We start from the raw sequence: 24,058 nt of genomic DNA, 5'->3' as shown, positions 1-24,058 counted from the left end.
CATCTTGAGTTGAACAAATTTCTACTATTCTTTCCTGCCTATCAGAGTCTTCAGTATTTGCGTGTGCTATTTTTAAGCGACCGCTCATATAATTCACGTGCTCTATTACAAATTCATCTGCACGCATACGACTTTTTTCTGCATTTAACATAATATTTTTTATTATATTAAAGTCGCTTTCTACGGAAGCACTGCTAGCAGGTATTCTACCATATCCAAATTTATCTCGATATACGCAAGACCATAAAGGTAGCAATTTAGCATCTTTCATAATATAATTTGCTAATTTGGGTAGGTAATGAGCATTTTCCCTGTCTCCTTCATTATCAGTCAGTAACATTTTGACTCTATCATTTATATTTTGTGCCCAATAACTCCACTTATTAAAATTGTTTTCTTCATCTTCTATATCATTATATTTTTTTATATTATCAGTGATAACATCTTCTGAATCTTGTGTAAAAAGATTTTTCATTTTTATTTTGTACTCTTCACATACTGTTCTTTCATTTTCTCTTGTGTTACCTTCTGTTTCACTTTGACTAATAATTAAAATTCCTTTCAATATCTCAGCTGCACTCTCAATATCTCGACACAGAATTAATTGTCCTAATATATGTAGATAAAATTGTTTTATACGTGGATGTAAATCCTTTAAAAAGTTTGCATATTTTTTTATAAAATGTGCTACATCGATACGTATGTAGCAAGCAGGTAAATTATCTTCTTTACAGGCGTCTGCGTATTCGTCCAATGTAGAATAGTTAGTAAAACTTCGCACAGCAGCTGTTAATAAAGCACGTGAAAAATCGCATACAACTTCACGTGGCCGTGATGCGCCGGATCGTATCCATTCCATCAGCCAATAATGAATGGCATTTGTATGGTGTCTTTCAGACAACATTTGTGTTACCGGAAATAGTCCACTTTTTTCGGAATTGACTACACAGTTATATAAGAATATATGTCCTGTCTTTGATTTGTCAGATCTTTTAATTTTTTTAATAATACTTCCGGTTGCATCTATGTAAACACAAGCTGTCTCATCTAACGTGTATGTTCTATATACATCTAATTGGTAGTTAGACCAATAATGAACAAAGAATGGATTTAAGCCGATATTATGAATAATATTTTTCAATGGACCTAACTGCATAATTTCCAAAGCTTTTATTGGATCCTTATCAAAGTAGCTTTTTTCTTTTACGTCATGTTTGGCAACTCTTAAAACATTTGCATTAAATAAATGCGGAGGTTCAACATTATCATTATTTTGCATTAACTTTTCTGCCATTTCTACTCTATATTTCATTACACTTTTCCCTTTTAATTCATTCACAACAGCTTGTCTAACAGGATTTCTTAAAAATCGCTTTCCACAACGTCCTTCTTTTTCTCCTTCAATAAACTTACATTTTATTTTCGTAATTAGCTCATTCGTATTATCAATATTACATTTTATTAATGAGCCACATTTGCATGAACCGTATGCGTATCCTGATTCTCCATTGCTAATTAATTTATGTCTTTTAAAATTAAATCCACATGACAGTTTTGCACTTTCCCAAATTTTTTCTGTAAATACTTGCTGCCACGTACCGGGTTGCAATACTGTATATTGTCGCGTTCCAGGAGGACGACCCTTTTCTTTTCGTCTGTATGTTCTATAAATTATCATAGCATTAAAATCAGCCTTTGCCATAGTTATAGTAAACGTTAACACACTATCGGCATTATTTACGAGCGTGTCAGAATTATTTATCGTCAAATCATTTACTGTCGATTCATCTCTAGAAATACTAACAATGCTCGAAACATCTGGAATATCATGTTCAACTTCCCTTGGCTGATGAGACACAGAAGGACGGTCAGTTAATATATCTCTTACGTGATGTTTATTGCAAGTAAGAAATGTATACAAAGAAATTGGGGTTAACTGATTTTCTAATTCTTTTGCAATTGTTACCCAAATAGCATCATGTTTCGAAATAATTTTTTGACCGTCCACTATCAAGAGGTCTTTATATTTCATTAAAATATCGATTACAGTATGCTTATCTATATTTGCTGGTCTTCCACGTGCAGGCATGGTGATAATTCAAAGTTAATCCTTTGCCACAATTTATAAAATATTTCACACTCACGTACAAGATGTTATAACAATAAAATTAAATAACATATCACGTACGAAAAACGAAAAAAATATAAAACTAAAAAACTAAAAAAAATAGCGACTGACACTAAAACCGTACAAAACTAGAAAGCAAACGCGAAGAACGTGTTACTTCTACCGTGGTCGCGCAGTAACTAAGCCACTAAACGTTGCATCGACGAAAACACCGGAAAAACAAAAGAATGTTTAAAGAAATTGCGAGAGTGAAAAGCAAGCAAAAACAAAGTGCACCGCCACGCACACTACCTTACTTCCTCGTGTTTTGAGTACTGCCGCTCGATGCCTTGCGAATGCCGCCACTATGGCGGCATCGATCGCAAAGTTAACGACCGATTTGCTGGATCGATAACGATTAGTGAACAAATTATAATTGGTGCGCGTATTCGGGGGATAAACAAATTAATTTTGGTATTATGCAGTTAGCACCAAAATCGGATCTTTGTGTTTTTTGATAGTACGATGTCTCAGGAATATTTTAGTTTAATAATCTTGCGAGCACCAAATTTTTTGACGATGGGGGAACGAACTTTAGAGCGCGTCGAGCGCGCTCGCGGGATAAACAAATTAATTTTGACATTATGCAGTTAGCACCAAAATCGGATCTTTGTGTTTTTTGATAGTACGATGTCTGAGGAATGTTTTAGTATAATAATCTTGCGAGCACCAAATTTTTTGACGATGGGGGAACGAACTTTAGAGCGCGTCGAGCGCGCTCGCGGGATAAACAAATTAATTTTGACATTATGCAGTTAGCACCAAAATCGGATCTTTGTGTTTTTTGATAGTACGATGTCTCAGGAATATTTTAGTTTAATAATCTTGCGAGCACCAAATTTTTTGACGGTGGGGAAACGGACTTTATAGCGCGCCGAGCGCGCTCGCGGGATAAACAAATTAATTTTGACATTATGCAGTTAGCACCAAAATCGGATCTTTGTGTTTTTTGATAGTACGATGTCTCAGGAATATTTTAGTTTAATAATCTTGCGAGCACCAAATTTTTTGACGATGGGGGAACGAACTTTAGAGCGCGTCGAGCGCGCTCGCGGGATAAACAAATTAATTTTGACATTATGCAGTTAGCACCAAAATCGGATCTTTGTGTTTTTTGATAGTACGATGTCTGAGGAATGTTTTAGTATAATAATCTTGCGAGCACCAAATTTTTTGACGATGGGGGAACGAACTTTAGAGCGCGTCGAGCGCGCTCGCGGGATAAACAAATTAATTTTGACATTATGCAGTTAGCACCAAAATCGGATCTTTGTGTTTTTTGATAGTACGATGTCTGAGGAATGTTTTAGTATAATAATCTTGCGAGCACCAAATTTTTTGACGATGGGGGAACGAACTTTAGAGCGCGTCGAGCGCGCTCGCGGGATAAACAAATTAATTTTGACATTATGCAGTTAGCACCAAAATCGGATCTTTGTGTTTTTTGATAGTACGATGTCTCAGGAATATTTTAGTTTAATAATCTTGCGAGCACCAAATTTTTTGACGGTGGGGAAACGGACTTTATAGCGCGCCGAGCGCGCTCGCGGGATAAACAAATTAATTTTGACATTATGCAGTTAGCACCAAAATCGGATCTTTGTGTTTTTTGATAGTACGATGTCTGAGGAATGTTTTAGTATAATAATCTTGCGAGCACCAAATTTTTTGACGATGGGGGAACGAACTTTAGAGCGCGTCGAGCGCGCTCGCGGGATAAACAAATTAATTTTGACATTATGCAGTTAGCACCAAAATCGGATCTTTGTGTTTTTTGATAGTACGATGTCTGAGGAATGTTTTAGTATAATAATCTTGCGAGCACCAAATTTTTTGACGATGGGGGAACGAACTTTAGAGCGCGTCGAGCGCGCTCGCGGGATAAACAAATTAATTTTGACATTATGCAGTTAGCACCAAAATCGGATCTTTGTGTTTTTTGATAGTACGATGTCTGAGGAATGTTTTAGTATAATAATCTTGCGAGCACCAAATTTTTTGACGATGGGGGAACGAACTTTAGAGCGCGTCGAGCGCGCTCGCGGGATAAACAAATTAATTTTGACATTATGCAGTTAGCACCAAAATCGGATCTTTGTGTTTTTTGATAGTACGATGTCTGAGGAATGTTTTAGTCTAATAATCTTGCGAGCACCAAATTTTTTGACGATGGGGAAACGGACTTTATAGCGCGCCGAGCGCGCTCGCGGGATAAACAAATTAATTTTGACATTATGCAGTTAGCACCAAAATCGGATCTTTGTGTTTTTTGATAGTACGATGTCTGAGGAATGTTTTAGTATAATAATCTTGCGAGCACCAAATTTTTTGACGATGGGGGAACGAACTTTAGAGCGCGTCGAGCGCGCTCGCGGGATAAACAAATTAATTTTGACATTATGCAGTTAGCACCAAAATCGGATCTTTGTGTTTTTTGATAGTACGATGTCTGAGGAATGTTTTAGTATAATAATCTTGCGAGCACCAAATTTTTTGACGATGGGGGAACGAACTTTAGAGCGCGTCGAGCGCGCTCGCGGGATAAACAAATTAATTTTGACATTATGCAGTTAGCACCAAAATCGGATCTTTGTGTTTTTTGATAGTACGATGTCTGAGGAATGTTTTAGTCTAATAATCTTGCGAGCACCAAATTTTTTGACGATGGGGAAACGGACTTTATAGCGCGCCGAGCGCGCTCGCGGGATAAACAAATTAATTTTGACATTATGCAGTTAGCACCAAAATCGGATCTTTGTGTTTTTTGATAGTACGATGTCTGAGGAATGTTTTAGTATAATAATCTTGCGAGCACCAAATTTTTTGACGATGGGGGAACGAACTTTAGAGCGCGTCGAGCGCGCTCGCGGGATAAACAAATTAATTTTGACATTATGCAGTTAGCACCAAAATCGGATCTTTGTGTTTTTTGATAGTACGATGTCTGAGGAATGTTTTAGTCTAATAATCTTGCGAGCACCAAATTTTTTGACGATGGGGAAACGGACTTTATAGCGCGCCGAGCGCGCTTGCGGGATAAACAAATTAATTTCGGCATTATGCAGTTAGCACTAAAATCGGATCTTTGTGTTTTTTGATAGTACGATGTCTCAGGAATATTTTAGTTTAATAATCTTGCGAGCACCAAATTTTTTGACGGTGGGGAAACGGACTTTATAGCGCGCCGAGCGCGCTCGCGGGATAAACAAATTAATTTTGACATTATGCAGTTAGCACCAAAATCGGATCTTTGTGTTTTTTGATAGTACGATGTCTGAGGAATGTTTTAGTATAATAATCTTGCGAGCACCAAATTTTTTGACGATGGGGGAACGAACTTTAGAGCGCGTCGAGCGCGCTCGCGGGATAAACAAATTAATTTTGACATTATGCAGTTAGCACCAAAATCGGATCTTTGTGTTTTTTGATAGTACGATGTCTGAGGAATGTTTTAGTATAATAATCTTGCGAGCACCAAATTTTTTGACGATGGGGGAACGAACTTTAGAGCGCGTCGAGCGCGCTCGCGGGATAAACAAAATAATTTTGACATTATGCAGTTAGCACCAAAATCGGATCTTTGTGTTTTTTGATAGTACGATGTCTGAGGAATGTTTTAGTCTAATAATCTTGCGAGCACCAAATTTTTTGACGATGGGGAAACGGACTTTATAGCGCGCCGAGCGCGCTTGCGGGATAAACAAATTAATTTCGGCATTATGCAGTTAGCACCAAAATCGGATCTTTGTGTTTTTTGATAGTACGATGTCTGAGGAATATTTTAGTCTAATAATCTGGCGAGCACCAAATTTTTTGACGATGGGGAAACGGACTTTATAGCGCGCCGAGCGCGCTTGCGGGATAAACAAATTAATTTCGGCATTATGCAGTTAGCACTAAAATCGGATCTTTGTGTTTTTTAATAGTACGATGTCTGAGGAATGTTTTAGTATAATAATCTTGCGAGCACCAAATTTTTTGACGATGGGGAAACGGACTTTATAGCGCGCCGAGCGCGCTTGCGGGATAAACAAATTAATTTCGGCATTATGCAGTTAGCACTAAAATCGGATCTTTGTGTTTTTTAATAGTACGATGTCTGAGGAATGTTTTAGTATAATAATCTTGCGAGCACCAAATTTTTTGATGGGAAAACGGACTTTAGAGCGCGGCGCGCGCGTTTGCCGGATAAATTATTTATTAGTATTTTTTAATAATGACATTCTAGCGAAAAATTATGCGCTATTTTGGAGCACCAAATTAGCACTAAATTTTCTGTGTAGTTGTTTTTTTTATACGACCACGCTATATTTATTTTTTGATATGGGGGGGTCCAGCTTGCCATTAAGTTACACCCCCCCTTTTTTAAAAAAAATTCCTGCTAAACAATTTGAGCACCAAAATTCGGACTAGGGTACTAAATTAGCACCTAAATAGCACTAAATTTTTGACTTAGTGCGAACTTGATTTGCGATGGTGGGGGGTCCAACTTAATAGGGGTTAAAAAATCTGGAATATTGAATAGATTTAATATAATTTTTTTTCTGAACTTTAGCTATTTAAATATCTTCATTAAAAAATAAATAAAAATATGTAAATACATCTTGCTTAAAAAATATTAAATGTCTGCATGTCAAATCAGTTATAAAACTGGTATAAAAATTCTTTAATAATACATACCCCTTGTTATAAAAGTAGAGTACGTGGTTTTATTCATACATTTTATCTATTAAATCAGCGTACATTTTCTGAACTACATTCTTTTTGAGCTTTAACGTGGGTCCTAATTCACCGGTTGGAATCGAAAAGTCATGAGGAAGAATTTCAAATTTCTGTACTTTTTGAGCATTACTTATAGCTTGCATATTTGCTCTTTTGATCGCCTTGTCAATTTCCTCATATATCTAAAACAGTAAGAAATATTTTATTATATATAGCATTTTGTAATATATAAGGATATATTATACACATTTTTACAAATATATCAAATATTTATAGTTTAAATATACATATAAAAGTCGTATTTATAACATTTTATTTTTAAATATTTAATATTAAACCTTTTTATAGTGTACTTATTTTATTTGTTATTGTTATAATATACAATTTAAAAAAGCGACAAAAATTTTAATTTCTTGTATAAATATTTAAGATTTATGAAAATTTTTATTGTGATTTTGAGCTTAAGTGTTTTATAAATGAATATATAAATAAATATTATGTGTATTTGTATTTACAAGACAATTAATTCTGCTTTGCAATAAAATTTTACAAATTATTTTTAATATTTAAAATGCTTATATTAAATTCATTTTTTATTATAGAAATTTTAAATACATTTCCATTAATCGCTTCTATTAATCTTTGATTTCTATTGCATCTTTAAGATATCTGACTTACGGCTGGATCACGAGAACTTATGACTTCTGTAACTGTTTTGGCATTACTGTTGATAGACTTTGCCCATTTTAGTACATCTGGACTCAATGTATCTAATGGCGCACCAGTCTCTTGATTCATATCACTCTGAAAAAAAACCGAATTATTTAGATATTTAGGAGTTCAAATTTATATTTATGTCCTCTCGTATCATACCTTAAGCGTGACAAGGACTGTCAAATATTTCCTTTTATCCCCAATCACCATGGCATTACTTAAATATGGCAATTTTGATAATATCGCTTGCTCTATATTGTATGGTGCTACATTCTCCCCTCCACTTGTGATTATAAGTTCCTTTAGTCTACCTGCAAATGCAATAAAAAAATGTACATATTGTATTCTCTAACACAACATATATGTGTATGTAATTATTTTTAACAAGTATATCTTACATAATGATAAGTATAATAAATATAAAACAAATATTTACCAGTGACATACAAATTCCCGTTTGAATCGAATTTGCCAAGATCACCACTGTGTAACCAACCATTTTTATCTTTTGCTTCTTCAGTTTTTTCTGGTGCATTTAAATAACCCATAAATACATGTCGTCCACTCATACAAATTTCTCCCTCACCATGTTCATTTATATTGTCTAATTTTGTATATAGTCCGGGCAGAGTTCTTCCCACACTATCTTTGCTAAAAAGTGAATTTGTAAACATTTATTATTATAAACGCTATATTTAAAAAGTAAATATTTTTACTGTAAATTTAATGCAAAGAATAAAAGCAAATATGATTTACCCAAGTTCTTTATAACTGGTTAATGTTTGAGCCCCACCACATTCAGACATTCCGTATGCGTCTAATATGGGTATGTCTAAACTCAAAAAATATTTTTTAATGTCGTTATTTAATGGTGCTGCTGCGGTTATGAAGTATTGACATCTGTTGAAACCTAATGCCGCCTTCACCTGGTCAAAAACAATCCATTTTGCAAAGATATAACCCCAATGTTTATAATCTACATCATTCATTTTATTCGCATAATAATAAAGACTTTGCGCCTTTGCCCACTTAGCAATACAAGTCTTTATTGCGCCATTACTGCGCGCTTTCTGTTGCATTTTTTCGTATATCTTTTCCCATACTCTTGGCACCCCTAGGAAAATGGTTGGTTGCGCCACATTTAATGTATTTACTAACGTACCCTTTAACGCACCCGGATCAGCGAAATATACTGTAGTTGCTAACACAATGTTTAGCATGATGTCAACTAGCTGGAATTAATAAAAACATTAGTATACATTTTAAAAAATTGTTACAATATATATTTAATTAAATTTAATTTATATATGAAAAGTCTGCATTAATAGTAACGTCACCGCAAAATATTTTTACTTAGGATCTACAAAATATATTATCCCATTTCAAAATATCTCACCTGTGCTGCAACGTGAGATAATGGCAAATAACTAACTATGACCTCTGACTTTTCTTTTAACGTATCTCCTAGCACTTCATATACCACTCGTATATCATGCAATATATTATCATGGTTCATCATTACAGCTTTCGGATTTCCGACTGTTCCCGACTGTAAAAATGCTCGCAAATTAAAACAAAATTAAATATATCATAACAGCTGTGATTTGATTAACTGTGATAAATTCAACTTACTGTATATACTAAAGTACAACATTCATTTATCCCAATTGTCTTTAACACAGATTGTAACTTATCTTCTGGTTCCTTCTTACCTATGTGTAATAAATCGTTCCACTGTATAAAAAAAACAAGTAAAATAAATTTAAATTTAGTATCAATATATACTACGGTTAATTTGACGTTACAAACGTTTCAAAGAATTCTTTGATTGGTTTATTCATAAAATTCTTTGGTTTCGATTGGGCAATTAAATGCTTCGAAGCATTTGTAGTGTTATTTAACTGTAGCCTTTATAAAAAGAAATATTAAGTATAATGATCAATTTACGCTTAAAACATCCTTTTCAGTGGGTACGCCGCTGTATTGAACAATTGCTTTTAAATCGGGCAAATTGTCTTTTATCTGTAAGATTTTTTGCAATTGTTTGTCATCTTCAACGACTATTATATTTGCTCGACTGTGTTCAGCGCAATAGTGGCACGCTTCTGGAGAATTTGTAGTATAAATTCCTGTAGCAAAGCCCCTAAAAAAGAACAAGAATCTATTTATAAATCAATGATCTATCTCAAAATTGGAAGTACATGTAGTTAGAAATGTTATATTGTTTTATATTTGTATTGCCATAAGCAACTCAATTGTAAGTGTGTAAATTATACATTTATATAAATATAAATATAAATCGTTTAGGATCTTTTACCCCGCGTATATAGTCGCGAGATCAGAAATGAACCATTCAGGACTATTGAATCCTAATATGCAAACACTATGATGTCGCTCCAAACCTAGCTTCAGAAACGCTTTGGCAACAATTCTTACGGTAGACTCGTATTCTCTGTAATACAAATTAATAAAATTGTACAAGGTTTATTGTATTACCAAATTTAGATGGAAAGAACAGTTTTGTTAAAGTATATAAAAATATAGCTCGATCCAGACCTGAAAATAATTTTGTTGGGCTATCAAAATAATTATATGTATTTAGGACACTCAAGCTCATTGCTAGAATATGAAATTTTTTTGTAACACTGCTTGATCCTTCACAATTTGATAGTCCAACAAAATTATTTTCAGATCTATATCCATAATTAAGTTTTTAGACATTTTATAGTAAAACTTTCTTCTCGTGTGATTGATAAAGCCATCGACTCCTTCAAATTGAGAAGAAGTTTGTATAAAAGCAATATTTATAGTTCATAAAACTATAAACAGAAAAATCAGAAGTCTCATCAATTATTTACTTAAGTATGCTGATAATAAAGGAAATAAAAAAACTATAACTTTTATACGCACTGGAAAGTATACATAGTTCTTTTGCCATTGTCATCGGGCCTGGATACCAATGCGATATGATTAGGGTAAAGTTTTGCTGTTTTGGTTAAAAGTCCAGGGATTGATATGGGCATGCATGAATTGGGCCCATTACTATCTAATTTTATTCGTACTCTGCCATTGGCGTCACATGTGCTATCTACTTCCGTAGGCAGTATCTGATCAGGTCCTAAAATATTCAAAAATATTTTATGTATAAAAAATTAATCTATAAAAATAGATTGTTTATGGAAAAGAAAAAGACATACTTTATCAAAGGTAGAATTTATAAATTGTGTGAATAGTTGTTAAGGTGATTCTTGCATTTAGGTTAAATATATAGATAGCTTAAGAAAAAAGACATTAAATGAAAGATTAACAATTCTAGAAGTGTCTGCAAAACTTTAGACTTTTTTATCGTCTGGTTCCGGAGATATATGTCCGAAAACTTTGCCAATTTTATATGGTGATAATAGGGAAAGGGGAATCAGATTGCACATTCATGGAATATATGTTCATACTTCTCGACTAGATGAACGAATAAAAAACTATTTAATTGATGCAATAAAAATTTCTAAAGATATGACGCGACACTAAACTGATTAACCGTATTGTAAAGCTAAATTTTTTTACGCGCACTAACAGTTTGACGATATACCAGACGCTCCGACGATCAAATTGCGATGTTGCTAACTATATGGTTTTAACTATAGTAAAAATTGTAATACCGCTTTGATATTTCCAATTTATAGCGACGGTTTAATGCGAAAAAACCTTACGGAATAATTAATTTAAATGTATGCTAATTTTTACATACTAAATCATTCATATTTTTCACTAATAATTGCCTTTGACTTCAAGTACTGCAAGAACCATCTTAATATCTAGGTAAAATAGGATAATTTATTGACATTATAAATTGTAACTGACAATTGGAAAAAGAGTACGATAAGATCAGTTATTAAAATTTTGTTGAATATATTGTTATATAAATTACCATCGAGACCAGTTTCACTAGCCGACGCATATCTGATCGTTTGATTCTCCTGCAACAAATTTTACATTTGTCTGTATATTTTTAAAATGTTTATAAAAATGTTGTGATACTAATTTTAGATGGATTTAACTTTTTGTTTGTTTTGTAACCACATGATTTTTTTAAGAGAATGACCAAGCGCATTTTTTTTCCAAAATGCTCTCTACTAAATAACTCTATTGTTTAAAATGAGTACTCGTTTTTTATATTTTTCTATAAATTTTTTTCTTTATTTTCCACTAATTCTTTTTTATGTTGAAGATATTTTACAAAAATTATTGAAAAGAGTAAAAATTTAAGTGATAATTTTGATATAAAATAACAACGCCATCATATTTATAATTGAATGTTATAATAATATTTAACAAATAATATTTAACACTAAAACGACCGACATTAAATGTATATACCTATTTCTACCATGTTTTTATTTTTATTTGTAACTATTTTACGTATTTATTATTACTTTTAATTTCTTTAATATTTTTTAATTTAAATTTAAGTAATTAATTCAAAAAGAAATTTGACGTAATCTAGAAATCTGAAATCCGTTATTTTGATGTATTTGGTTGTTCCAGTGTTAAAAATATTTCTTGTAATTACTTTAATTTTCTACACGGAGAAAATTTTCTCTTAAAAATTATCCTGAAAATCGTAGTAATTGTGAGACAACGTAAACCTTGAAAATTTTTACTAGACTTCTAACAAAATTTACTAAAACTTTGTCAATACTTTTATAAAATTTTAGTAAATTTTGTTATCATTTGTGTAACATCAACGCCTAAGGAAATAAATGAATGCATAAATCACTAGAGGAAATCTTAATTGAATCAAATAATGAATATAATTGCAAAGAAGTCTGATAAATTTATTGTTACTACTCGCAGTGAAACGCATTTATTTGCGCAAAATCATTGAAAAATTATGTGATTTTTTTACAAATATTATACCTTATCATCCTGAATAATTCCATTGACTCCGTGTGATTGTATGACTTGAGATATAGACATTATATCTGGAAGAAAAATGTGTAATAAGATACATATAATAATATGTAATAAAATAGCGATAAAATATTAACATCTTAATTTATGTCGAAAGGTCGGTTATGATTTATTTATAATTTTTTTTTGTAATACATTGATAGGTACGTAAACGTGACTTTATTAGTCAGGCATTATTAGATGGCGATTGATCTCAAGTGATTTGTGTAAAATGTGCGGTCAACATCGTGTTAACTTACAAATTTGTCACACGGTACAAAAATATTTTAATAATGAATAATAAATAATTTCTAATTAAGAAAATGATTGATTTTGTATAAAAATGTTTGTCTCAAATCAAGTAATGAATAAAACAGAATACAAAACATGATTGTTAAATGTGTTTTTTTATATGCAAATAAGAATTTATTACATTACCATTGAAGAAAAAAGATACAGAAATAGAAATAGAAATAGTAAAAAATAACAAATCCTCTAATTAGAATAACAGTTTAATTGCAACGTTGCATTTATTTCCGAGCATGCTATTAAATTTCAAGATTTAACAAATAACTTTGTGCGTGATAAGATTGTAAAAGAATATTATAATTTTTTTGATATGATATAATTTTTACAAATAAATATTTCAATTTTTATGAAACGTTTCCTAATAATTAAAATTTTATAATAAATGGAGATGTAGAAAATTTGAATTTATATTATTTTGTAAATGCGTCACAGGTTGATTTTAAAATGCAAGCTGACATAAATAATTAAATTTACGTTGAAAGAGAGAGAGAGAGAGAGAGAGAGAGAGAGAGAATAGAAGTACGAAATATGTTTGCGTGTATGAATTGTTTTTTTAAAACTTCAGTTTGTTCATTTTTTTTAATCGGCATTTTTCTGTTTAATCAGCAAATGTTTTTTTACATTTAATAAATGTAATCAATGCAAGCTTGCATCGAACCTGCAGCTTCCAAGCTTGCTTCGAAGCTTTCAAGCTTGCTTCGAAGCCTTCAAGCTTCTTAGGAAGCTTTTAAAAAATTCTATATTATTGATACGTGATAATCGTATGATATGCAAAATTGCTTTAATTATGTTATTTAAATGTTCAAAGTACACTTGCAGCTATTAACCTTTGGAAGACGCGTTACGTAAACTCGGAAATTGCATTTAATCATTGGGTGTAAGAATTATAATGTTACAACTCACAATTTTATGCGATTGCACCGGAAGACAGTGGTTCCGCCTTCTCAAGAAATCAGTGTTTTTCAAATACATAAAAAACATCGTGGCACTTACAAAAAAAGAAACTGCGTATATCGCATAAAAAGCTATCATAAAAGTATGTTAGATTATAAAATAGACGCGATTAATAGCACACATGTACTTTGGCAATGTTTATAATATAAATTAATATTAATATACGGAGAAAAGTTTTTTTTATATTCCCGTAAAATTCGTTACGAGAAAACACTGCACTATACAAACGCGTTACTATCGTTATTTCCCAGCCCTCTTAATTTTTTTAGCATATACTATAAACATAAAGCGCGCTTTATGTGATAAATTTCAAAGTGAACCTTTATTCGGCTAAGGTCTATTTCTACCAACGTAGATTAATTTTAATCTTGGTTTAATTTACTTGTTATCTCATTCTAGTTTCAAAAATTAGAAAGAGATAAAGAGTAACTTAATCCAAGATTAAAGTTAATCTATGTTGGTAGAAATAGGCCTAAGGTACTTATGCAGTTTAGCATGGAAATAATCAAATTTATTATATATTTTACTATGTTCAAATATAAAATATGTGTAGTAGCTATTAATAAACTAGAGAAAATTACATAAAATTTTTTGAAATATAATATTGTACTACAATTATCGTGATTTTTAGGATAAGTTGTATGAAAAAAATCGTGTACGAATTACATTTTGCGTTATTCCGATGTAATTCGATTAAAAAAACCGTTTGCCTTTATACATTTTTACATGGAGGATTGTAAAATTATTATATTTTAAAAGAAAAATTTATATTTTTACGTATAGTAAGTTTAATAAAGTGGTAATTCTAACAGAGTGAACGACGATAATGTCTGTCACGTATCTGTATAAAGCTTCAAGAAAAGAAAAGAAAAAGAGAAAAACATCTTAAGCAAGATATGAAGAAATAAAAAAATATGTTTTATAAAAGTTTATATTATTTTTTATGCAAATAAATTATGAATGCAATTTTTTTTGTTATTTATAATGTTTATTGCAGTCAATAAATAAATAAATTTATGATATATATTATTGTAGTGCGTATATAAAAAAGAAAAAATAACCAATTACTGAATATTAATAATAACTATATGTATATATATATATATTTTTTTTTAATATCGTATGTGACCAGCAATTTTAATTAATAAATGACTGATGTGTATTAGTCATTGATCAGCGTGCAAGTTCTTATTTTAGAATAAAAGTATACGTGTATAAAAAAGTATTTTAATTTATAAAGAATTTTATAACAATAATAATTAACTTTTTTAAAACTAATAAGAATTAAAGAAGCTAAAATTTACTTAGGTATGTGAATATTAAAAGATAACCTTTAATGAGAGTTTCTGTTAATATTTGAACGTGAATATTTAATCACTGGTTAATTGCTTTTGTATTCAATTATATATGACAATATCAACTAATTGTTATTTATTATTTTTTTAAATTTTAATAATTAAATGATTAAAATTAAAACTCAATGTTTTTTCTCCTTTGAAAATCATAAACATTTAAAATAATGGATATCTAAAAAATTGTATATACTTGGAGAGAATAAGTTTTCTAAAATATTTAAAAATTTAGCTAGATTTAGATATGGAAATATTGTTAGATTTATCAAAATAATTATGAAGTGACGTTTAAGCATGATTTCAATATTGCAAAAAGTTTTGAGATTTTAGCAACCCCAGCAATATTTTCTACATAATTATTTTATGGTCAAGTAAAAAAATTATTTTTTAATTTTTATATACAACTAAATTTTTAGATACTTTAGTAAAACTAGTTTCTCTGTGTACGTAACTATATTTAGGATAAAGTATTCAAAAATTGTAAGGTGATGAAAGTAAGGAAAAAATAAACTATCCATTAAAAATTCTCGACAATTGTGCGATATATGTCGCGCTATTGCACATTTTATTAAGAACATTTTAATCTCATTGTTTTAAATATTCTTCATTATTTATTTTTTTATGATTAAATACATGAATATTATGTTATGTTACACATTATTAAAATTTTAGAAGTATATATTTTTTGTAAATAAAACTTTCAATATATAATATTATTATTGTTATTTTAGTTTTTCTGAGATTATTAATTTCGATCTTTAGACTTTGATTCTGCTTATATAGCAATATAAGTAAAATCTTAACATGTAATTTGAGAAGAAAAAGATAATATTATTAAGTAAATGATAAATGTTATATAAATTATGTATATTACAAAATGTAGACAAAATTTACATAAAAATATAAGTCTTTAAATATACCAAGTTTTTCAATATAAAATAGAAGATAAATCTGCGAACAGTGAATTGACAGACAACATTAATTATATTTTATGCAGATTTATATTTTCTTGATTTTGAACTATAAATGTTACTTTTTATTGCGCTATATTTTATCGCGCTATCTTTCTATAAATTATATAAAAGTATGATAACACGTAAAGACTGGAAGAAGAAAAAATTGTTTTCTTATGTCATTATGATTCAAAGTTAAACTGAATTATTATAATAAATATGTATTATAATGCTATAAAGTTAACATAATTTCTTATAAGATTAGTTTATCAAAGTTTACCAAAGTTATTCCAAGAGTTATTCTTATCATAAACACATAATTTACTTAAACTTATTATATAAATATATTTTAAATATATTTATATATAAATATATGTAAATATAATATATTTTGTATAATAAATTGTATAATAAAATTTTAATCATTATTATATATTGTTCTGATAATAAATCTAGGTACTAAAATATAAAAACTGTATGCAAAATAATTCACGATATTATAATTTATGGAAAATTAAAGTGTCCGTCTTATATATCATAATCTTGAGTTTTATAGATGGTAAGGATAAAGTTGCTTATGCAAGAAACACTGCACCATGACTTGCGAAATTCTATCATGCATGCATTCTATGTTTTCGATTGGATTAAATATTGCAGTGATATATTTCAACGTTGTTGACCACAGATATTAATAGTTATTTTGAAATACTTAGATTATAACATGTTTGTAAGATATAAATGTGATTACTCTTTTTCATCTTTTATACCATAGTAGTTATGATAAACATAATTTACGCTTCTTTTATTTGTTTAATGAGAAAATTTATTATGTAAAGCGTTTGTCACGCGTTGAAAGTCTGAAAGTAACGGCTCGCAGTTTGAATGAATTAGAAAAATGTACAAGTCATACAATATTAAGCATTAAAATTCTGCCCTCTATCTTTATTTAAATTGTGTTATTCACATATACGATTTTATATACAGTGAAAAAAAAATTCTTTATAGTATCAATGTATGACGTTTATTGACTAAAATTTATTGATATACAATAAACTTTTTGTTAATAGCATAAATATTGCATTGAACCTTTTCATTAGCCATATATAAATTTATTAATATAACGAAATATTCTTTGTTACAATAAATAAAACATTATAATAATAAAATAATTCATTGGACCAATTTTAATCAATTTTTCATTAGAATGAATAAGGGGGCAATTATTCCTCCCTCATGCATTTGATTTCTTTCGGCGAATTGTCATCGTCTCTTTGACTATATTAGTCAAAGTATCTCCTGATTGCCATTATATTGTTGACGTCGTTGATGAGAAATCGAAATATTTTGTGTTTTTTTTTATATTTAAATGCAAATATGAAATGGCGTGTTGTAAAAAATACATATATAATACATATATTTACATATATTTTGACCTCAGTAGTGTACGTCTGCTGGGAAAATACGCAAATGCGCATGCGCAAGGGAGATATTTTTAAATAATCTTGATAGTTATCTTGGATTAGGGCAAAAGTGTGCTTATGCTCCATCTATATATCTATGCGTTAGATACATCGCGATACAAGTGCTAATGTTTTTTTGCTAATGCATTTATTAAAACTGTGGTACACTTAACGCTGCAAACATTTTGAACCAATTTATTGATCAATTGGAACAAAAAATTTTATGAATTGTTTTATTAAAAAATGTTTCAAAACATTTGTGGTATCAAATGGACCGCAACCTAAATATTATTGCATCGACAGTAAGCGAGAGAGAAAGCAAAAAAGTTAGCAGTCCCGATTTTTTAATTCGTACGAAAAAAAGTTTGCATACGAAAGTAACGCTGTGCGTTTACTGATTGATATATAATTTGAGATCTAAAGTACATATCAATTGACGAATAATATTACTTTTGTATGCGAAATTTTTTCATATGAGTTTAAAAATCAGGCCCCTGTTTGTGTTGCGTATAATATAATCGCGCTACAAGAGAGCCGAACCTTAAAATTAATTGCTATCATTTTCATGTGATGTTTTGCGTTAAATGACGCAAATGACGCTTGAAAAAGATGTGACTAATATTCATAGTTAATTCTTATTTAAAGATCATCTCAAGTAATGTTTTAAGATGCTAATACAGCTTTGTGAGTTTATATAGCCCAAGACATTTTAAGATTGTACTTTAGACGCTCTTAAATATAAAAACAGACTATGAATACCGATTTGTAATAAGCAAAGTTGAAGTGTTTTGTATTGTAACTGTTACATTTAATTTGCTTCAGTATTCACAAACTTTTATTTTTGATATATTTCAGTTTTCTAATATTTGAAATATCCTTAAAAAATTGGTTACATTAAATAACCGCAAATAATCAGAATATTATCCGGAGTATTAAAAAATGTCAATTATATATGTATATATATATATATAAGTTCAAAATGCTAATAGTAATTTATAGTATTTATACTGTCATCAGTTATATCGATCGTACTCGGTCAATGTTACTCATAAGCTTTAAGTTAATTACATATAAGTATTACAATACGAAATGGCAACGGTTATAGCATGACATAAAATATTAATGCGAAAGTGCACGGCGTTTCTTTGAAAAGAAACAAGTATATACGAATATCTCAAAAGAATGTATATAAAAAAGCAGAAAACTATGAAAAAATTATGACAAAAAATTTTCGTTATTTATGTATTTTTATTTATATTTTCAAATTCTTTAACTGACTTGTGACGTCTTTTCTTAAAATATTAAATTAATCATCTTTTGCTACAATTTTTCAATCGTAAAATGCAAATTTAAGATAGAAAATAAACTAGAATTAGGCTTCAAAGATATAGATATGCAACGAAACCCATTTTAATTTGATTTTATTTTGAACTCATTAAATTGATATTTGTAATCATGCAAGTTTTAATGTTGTAAATATTTATATAAAATTTCTAGTAAAAACTGCAGTTTAATCCAATTTTTAGGAATAGGAGTTTCATTGCGGATTAGTTATTTGTAGATATTTGAATAATCTCTACAATTTTTTTAGAAGCAATTATCAATGTTATTATCAATGTTGAAATAAGTTATTAAAAATTATTTTGAAATCCTTTATTTTATTATTAAGGACCGGTTGTTCCAACTTCTTGGTAAACTTATCTATCATGTAAGCATGTGTCTATCTTCATTTCTTTTTTTGAATAAATAAAGACAAACATATATTTACCTGATAGGTGGTAAGTTTACCAAGAAGTTGAAACAACCGACCCTGTGAGTTATAAATTAAAAACGCAAATGTTATGTACTTACTGACGTATATGATAATAAAATTAAAAGAGGAGAATCAAGTTGAAGAGAGATCAAGTTTCATTAATGTAAAAAATTTTTATTTTTTAAATATATTTAATAATCCCATATATATATATATATATATATATATATATATATATATATACTATATGCTGCAATAATGTTGTTAATTAAATATAAATTAAATTGGATAAGATATGGATAAGATATGGAGATATAAGATATAGAAGATATAGAAAATAAGATATGGATATATTATTGTTATAGTTAAACAAAATTGAAGTCACTGTGTGACAGAGTAATATAAGTCACAAGTCAACTGAGAAGTAGCATTAGAATTTAGAATTGATTACCGTTTGTTTCTAATAAAAGTTATTGGATCAATTTCAATTGTCGTATGATAAATTTATCAGATATACTGATAACTATCGAACGGAAAATTTGTTCAGTGTTTATATTAAGAATGTCTCGAACTATTTCAGTTGATTTTATTTATCTATTCGAAAATATAAAACATCGCTCATCTTAAGATGTGGAAAAATAATAAATATAAGAATGGATTTTACGGATATCTCTTGATTGGATACAATTTCAATCTCACACTATACACACAGATGGGATTTACGCAGATTATTAACAGATACGTTATGACATCATCTTTATTAATTTGTAGTGCATATCAATAATTTATCATGTTTGCTTGCATGTGCTTTGCTATTTTTCATAAAAATAATTAAATACAGTAGATCGATACAAACATGCGTTATAGTCTGATTAATACGTATTGCAACGGCATTAAAATATATTACTTCAAGGACTGAGAATTTAAAACTCTTGCTAAATTATATTTATCAGTTTATATTTATGCAAAAGAATAATATTTTATTTGAATGTTAATAATTTTTTTATTATTTAGCATAAATTTAAAAATTGTGTATTTAAAATTTAGTGCACATAATGATGTAAAATTATGAATTTTATTTTTTCAACAATTGTGAAAGATATACTATACTAAAAATTATCTAGATTGTATTTTTTTCGTTTCCGTACTCATAAATGTGATTATTAAAGCAAATTGTATATAATAAAATATTAATATAATAAATGTAATTTGACGTAAATATAATCAATCGATAAAAAAGAGTTTATATATTATAAATCTTATTAAAATAATTCCTTAAAAACTAAAAAAAGGTGATCAACTATTTCTTAGACTTGTTATAAAACTTGTAACAAATACAAATTAATTTTTGAATAAAGGTTAATTGTGTATAAAATACAAGATTTTTAATTGACGTTCAGATTTTATACCTTTATTTCTTTATTTCTTTTTTGGCTTTTCACTTGCCTAGTATTTTGTCTAGTTATCTGAGTTTATCTAAGTTTCTAATGGAAAGATTAGAAATGTCAACTGTTTCGTGATTCTTGCCTTACATAAGAGTGTAGATTTAAAAGAATTTTTTAGCTTAAAATATAAACTGAAACGTTCGATAATCTTACTACTTTACGTACAAATTTAACATATATTTGCGAACAATCGCACATGAAAAGTATCACGCCGAAAAGTATCTCGTTAATCTATTTTAATTTTTGAATTGTATTATTAAATACAAGATATTTTAGTTTTCTAAGATTTTCAAATAAGTTCTACAAGCTAAATGTGTAAGCTTAATCTTTTATTTAAAAAATGAGCTAAATTAATTGCGCAATAATTTTTTTATAAAAATAATCTAAAATTATGTGCGAAATGTAATGTAGAATAATAAATGTTGTATCTTCTATATTTTTATTCTTTTTTCTATTTTAGTTATATATTTCTTAAATTTTAGTCAATTAATTTATCAGATAATTTACATTTGTCTTGTGATTCCAGATATCCACTTTTGCACTTACCTTGATTTCCTTGTTTGTCAATTATCCAAACAAATAATTCCCGCGTGCTCGATTTAAAACTCAGATTAACTCCAAACTGTACGGCAGCTCTTGTAACACTGACTTTTCAGTCAGAAGTAGAGGTTTACTTATGTCGATCACACATGCATATGCCAATGTCTCGTGCACTATTAACGCGAAGTACGTCTTTAGCTTTTCGTTTCAATATAAGCTATACAGAATGTTTGTAAAGTCCGACTCTATCCTCTGTATTTCGGAAAAGGTTTAAAATTATGAAAAACCGTAAATGATTACATGTAATTTGTAATTGATTACATTTTTCGAATAATTTTCGAGTAATTTTTGAATTTTCATGTATATACGGAATGCGTATGTCGCTTAAACTCACGCTATTAATTTTTTACGGTTTAATTGCCATATATTTTTCTTGTTCAACCGGTTTTTATTTTTTTTCTGGTTTGTTTTCTGGTGTTTTCTGCGTTGTGTAAGTGATGCATAAAATATTGCGAATGTGAACGCGGTTTCAACTAATTATTTTGTACTCACAATTCTATTATTGTTGATATAAAGTTTAATAATTTATTAAAAATTTATATAAATTTATATTTGTTGATAACATTCCGGATAGGAAATACACAAAAGTTATTGAAAAAATTAATTAAATTAAATGAATAAAATAATGCGTAATGTGTGTGTGTGTGTGTGTGTATTATATCTGAAATTAATATTTACATATATTTTTAATTTAAATACTATATCGTATGTATGTATGTAATTATGTATGTCAATCTTTAATATTCATCAAACTGTTAAATATATATGGTTTCTGAGAAAAAATTGAAATATTTCATAATTCCAAACAAATAAAGTTAAACATTAATATTGGATAAAGTTTTATTTGTTTAGGATTACGCTTTTTATGTCATATGTATACAGAATCTGTTTATTGGCGAAAATCTAAAAACGATTAATTTTTTAAATAGATATCGAATAAGAAATACATAGTTAAATAGAAAATATTTTAATTATTTTATATATATCTCAACTAGAACCGATAATATCCGAATAATAAAGAGATATTTATTCAAATCCTTGAACTATCCAAATAAACCAGATCGCTCTCTAAATCGCAATCAGCGTATATATATTCACTGATTTGCATACTTATAGCTATATACTGTAATATATTGCAATGGCATACTTATAACTGTAATAACCAATAAGTATTCACTGTTTTTCAGTGAGTTTTACTTCAGAATTAGTGTATTATCACTGAAAGATCAGTATATTTGATTGAGAATCAGTGAATGATTATTAACATCACAGAAAGTCAGTTACTATAATTTTGTCAAGTTTTCACTGACTAATTTAGAGAGCAGGAAAAAAACAAAAAAAAAACATCGATTTGACATGCAAAAGACATTGATTTGACGTTGTTTCGAATTATTTCTCATTGTTATTACTCGTATTAATTATGAACGTTAGATATAATTATCCGGATTATCCGGATAATTCAAGAATTCAAACTTCAATGATTAAATAATTTGGTAAATAAATTATTCGGATATCCGACGATCTGAATTATATTTACCTAATCTCAAATATATCGATTATACATATAAATTATATATTTGTCTTTTACTATTAATTTTTTGACTTAATCATATTTATTATTAGTTGTTTTTTTTACGTTTCATCTTTTTAAAATCAATTTACAACCGTACAATATCCCTTCCGTTACTGTATATGGATAGAGAGAAAATTAAACAATAGGTTTTAATGAAGATATTCACGTTCATGTAGAGTCATTGTAGAGATATTCGTGTTCTAGTGTCTTAAAATATGTTATCAGAAATTTAGAAAAAAACTTATTATTATGTATGTAAAAAAAAGAATTAATTTTTCCTTCGAATAATATTATAAAATTATATCGAAGAAGAGTCATAATAATGAACAAATCAATTTTTTGTTTTAACTTAATATTCTTGAAATGTTAAATTAGTAGGATTTAGAATATATTTTGAATAAATTTGATCCTTACAATGAATTTATGATACATTTGTGAATATATGAACTTATAAAATATTTGAAAAATTTGTTTAATTTACACACACACATACACAAATACATTTTTTGTTACACAAAAGTTTTTTACTTCAGAATTAATGTATAATTAGAAAGATCAGTGCATTTATTTCTAATTGACAAATTATAATCACACCACTGAATAATAAATATTTTCACTGATTTCACTGATTTTTAACTGATTGTAATTTAGAGAATAATTTTATCTTGTTTATAAAATTATTTAAGTAAGGATGTCAAATAAGGCACAAAGCCACAAAGAATGCATAAGAATATTATGGAATAAGAGAATAAACTAAAACACTTGGAGAATCGATTAAACAATATGTTGCACATAATAAAAGAAAACTGTCATCCTTTTGTGATGTAATAGAGATAGAAAAACATATTTTATCCTAATTATAAAAGATCAAAAACATTGGAACTTTATTACATTCTTCCGCTTTCTACAATTTGTCTTTTTATGCAAAAACAGTGCAATTATTGCAAGTTCTTCGTCAAATAAATTACGGATATCAAAAAATAAACAGCTAATATTATAGTTACGATTCGCCTAAATATGGAGAGATGCGAATAAGTGCTACTGATGGCGGAAATACAATACAGATATATCTAAAGCACGGTTATATCTGAATTGACTTTTATGTATAT

The 24,058-nt window shown here is 28.8% G+C and overlaps 1 protein-coding gene across 2 annotated transcripts in view; it reads right to left on the bottom strand.

The window, feature by feature from the left end:
• The window catches only part of LOC105834560 (very long-chain-fatty-acid--CoA ligase bubblegum), a 34,035-nt gene extending 12,062 nt beyond the window's left edge, over positions 1 to 21,973 (bottom strand). Inside the window, exons 1-14 of one of the 2 annotated variants that reach the window (XM_036283915.1) lie at positions 21,323 to 21,973; positions 12,518 to 12,582; positions 11,529 to 11,577; positions 10,514 to 10,721; positions 9,921 to 10,055; positions 9,551 to 9,746; positions 9,236 to 9,337; positions 9,000 to 9,152; positions 8,360 to 8,835; positions 8,040 to 8,254; positions 7,763 to 7,914; positions 7,568 to 7,693; positions 6,848 to 7,071; positions 6,307 to 6,676 (exon numbers count right to left, since the gene is read on the bottom strand). In XM_036283915.1, coding sequence (XP_036139808.1) covers positions 6,877 to 7,071; positions 7,568 to 7,693; positions 7,763 to 7,914; positions 8,040 to 8,254; positions 8,360 to 8,835; positions 9,000 to 9,152; positions 9,236 to 9,337; positions 9,551 to 9,746; positions 9,921 to 10,055; positions 10,514 to 10,721; positions 11,529 to 11,577; positions 12,518 to 12,577 — 2,067 coding nt within the window. In that variant the 5' untranslated portion in view covers positions 12,578 to 12,582; positions 21,323 to 21,973 and the 3' untranslated portion in view covers positions 6,307 to 6,676; positions 6,848 to 6,876. Of the gene's footprint in view, positions 1 to 6,306; positions 6,677 to 6,847; positions 7,072 to 7,567; positions 7,694 to 7,762; positions 7,915 to 8,039; positions 8,255 to 8,359; positions 8,836 to 8,999; positions 9,153 to 9,235; positions 9,338 to 9,550; positions 9,747 to 9,920; positions 10,056 to 10,513; positions 10,722 to 11,528; positions 11,578 to 12,517; positions 12,583 to 21,322 lie in introns of those variants that run through there. The other variant, XM_036283914.1, reaches the window with a different exon arrangement.
• Between the last annotated feature and the right edge of the window lie 2,085 nt (positions 21,974 to 24,058).

The sequence above is a fragment of the Monomorium pharaonis genome, chromosome 3, assembly GCF_013373865.1.
Source record: "Monomorium pharaonis isolate MP-MQ-018 chromosome 3, ASM1337386v2, whole genome shotgun sequence".
In the NCBI taxonomy this organism is placed as follows: Eukaryota; Metazoa; Arthropoda; class Insecta; order Hymenoptera; family Formicidae; genus Monomorium; species Monomorium pharaonis.
Note: the sequence above shows the minus strand (reverse complement) of the source record. Positions and strands in the feature narration are given on the sequence as shown.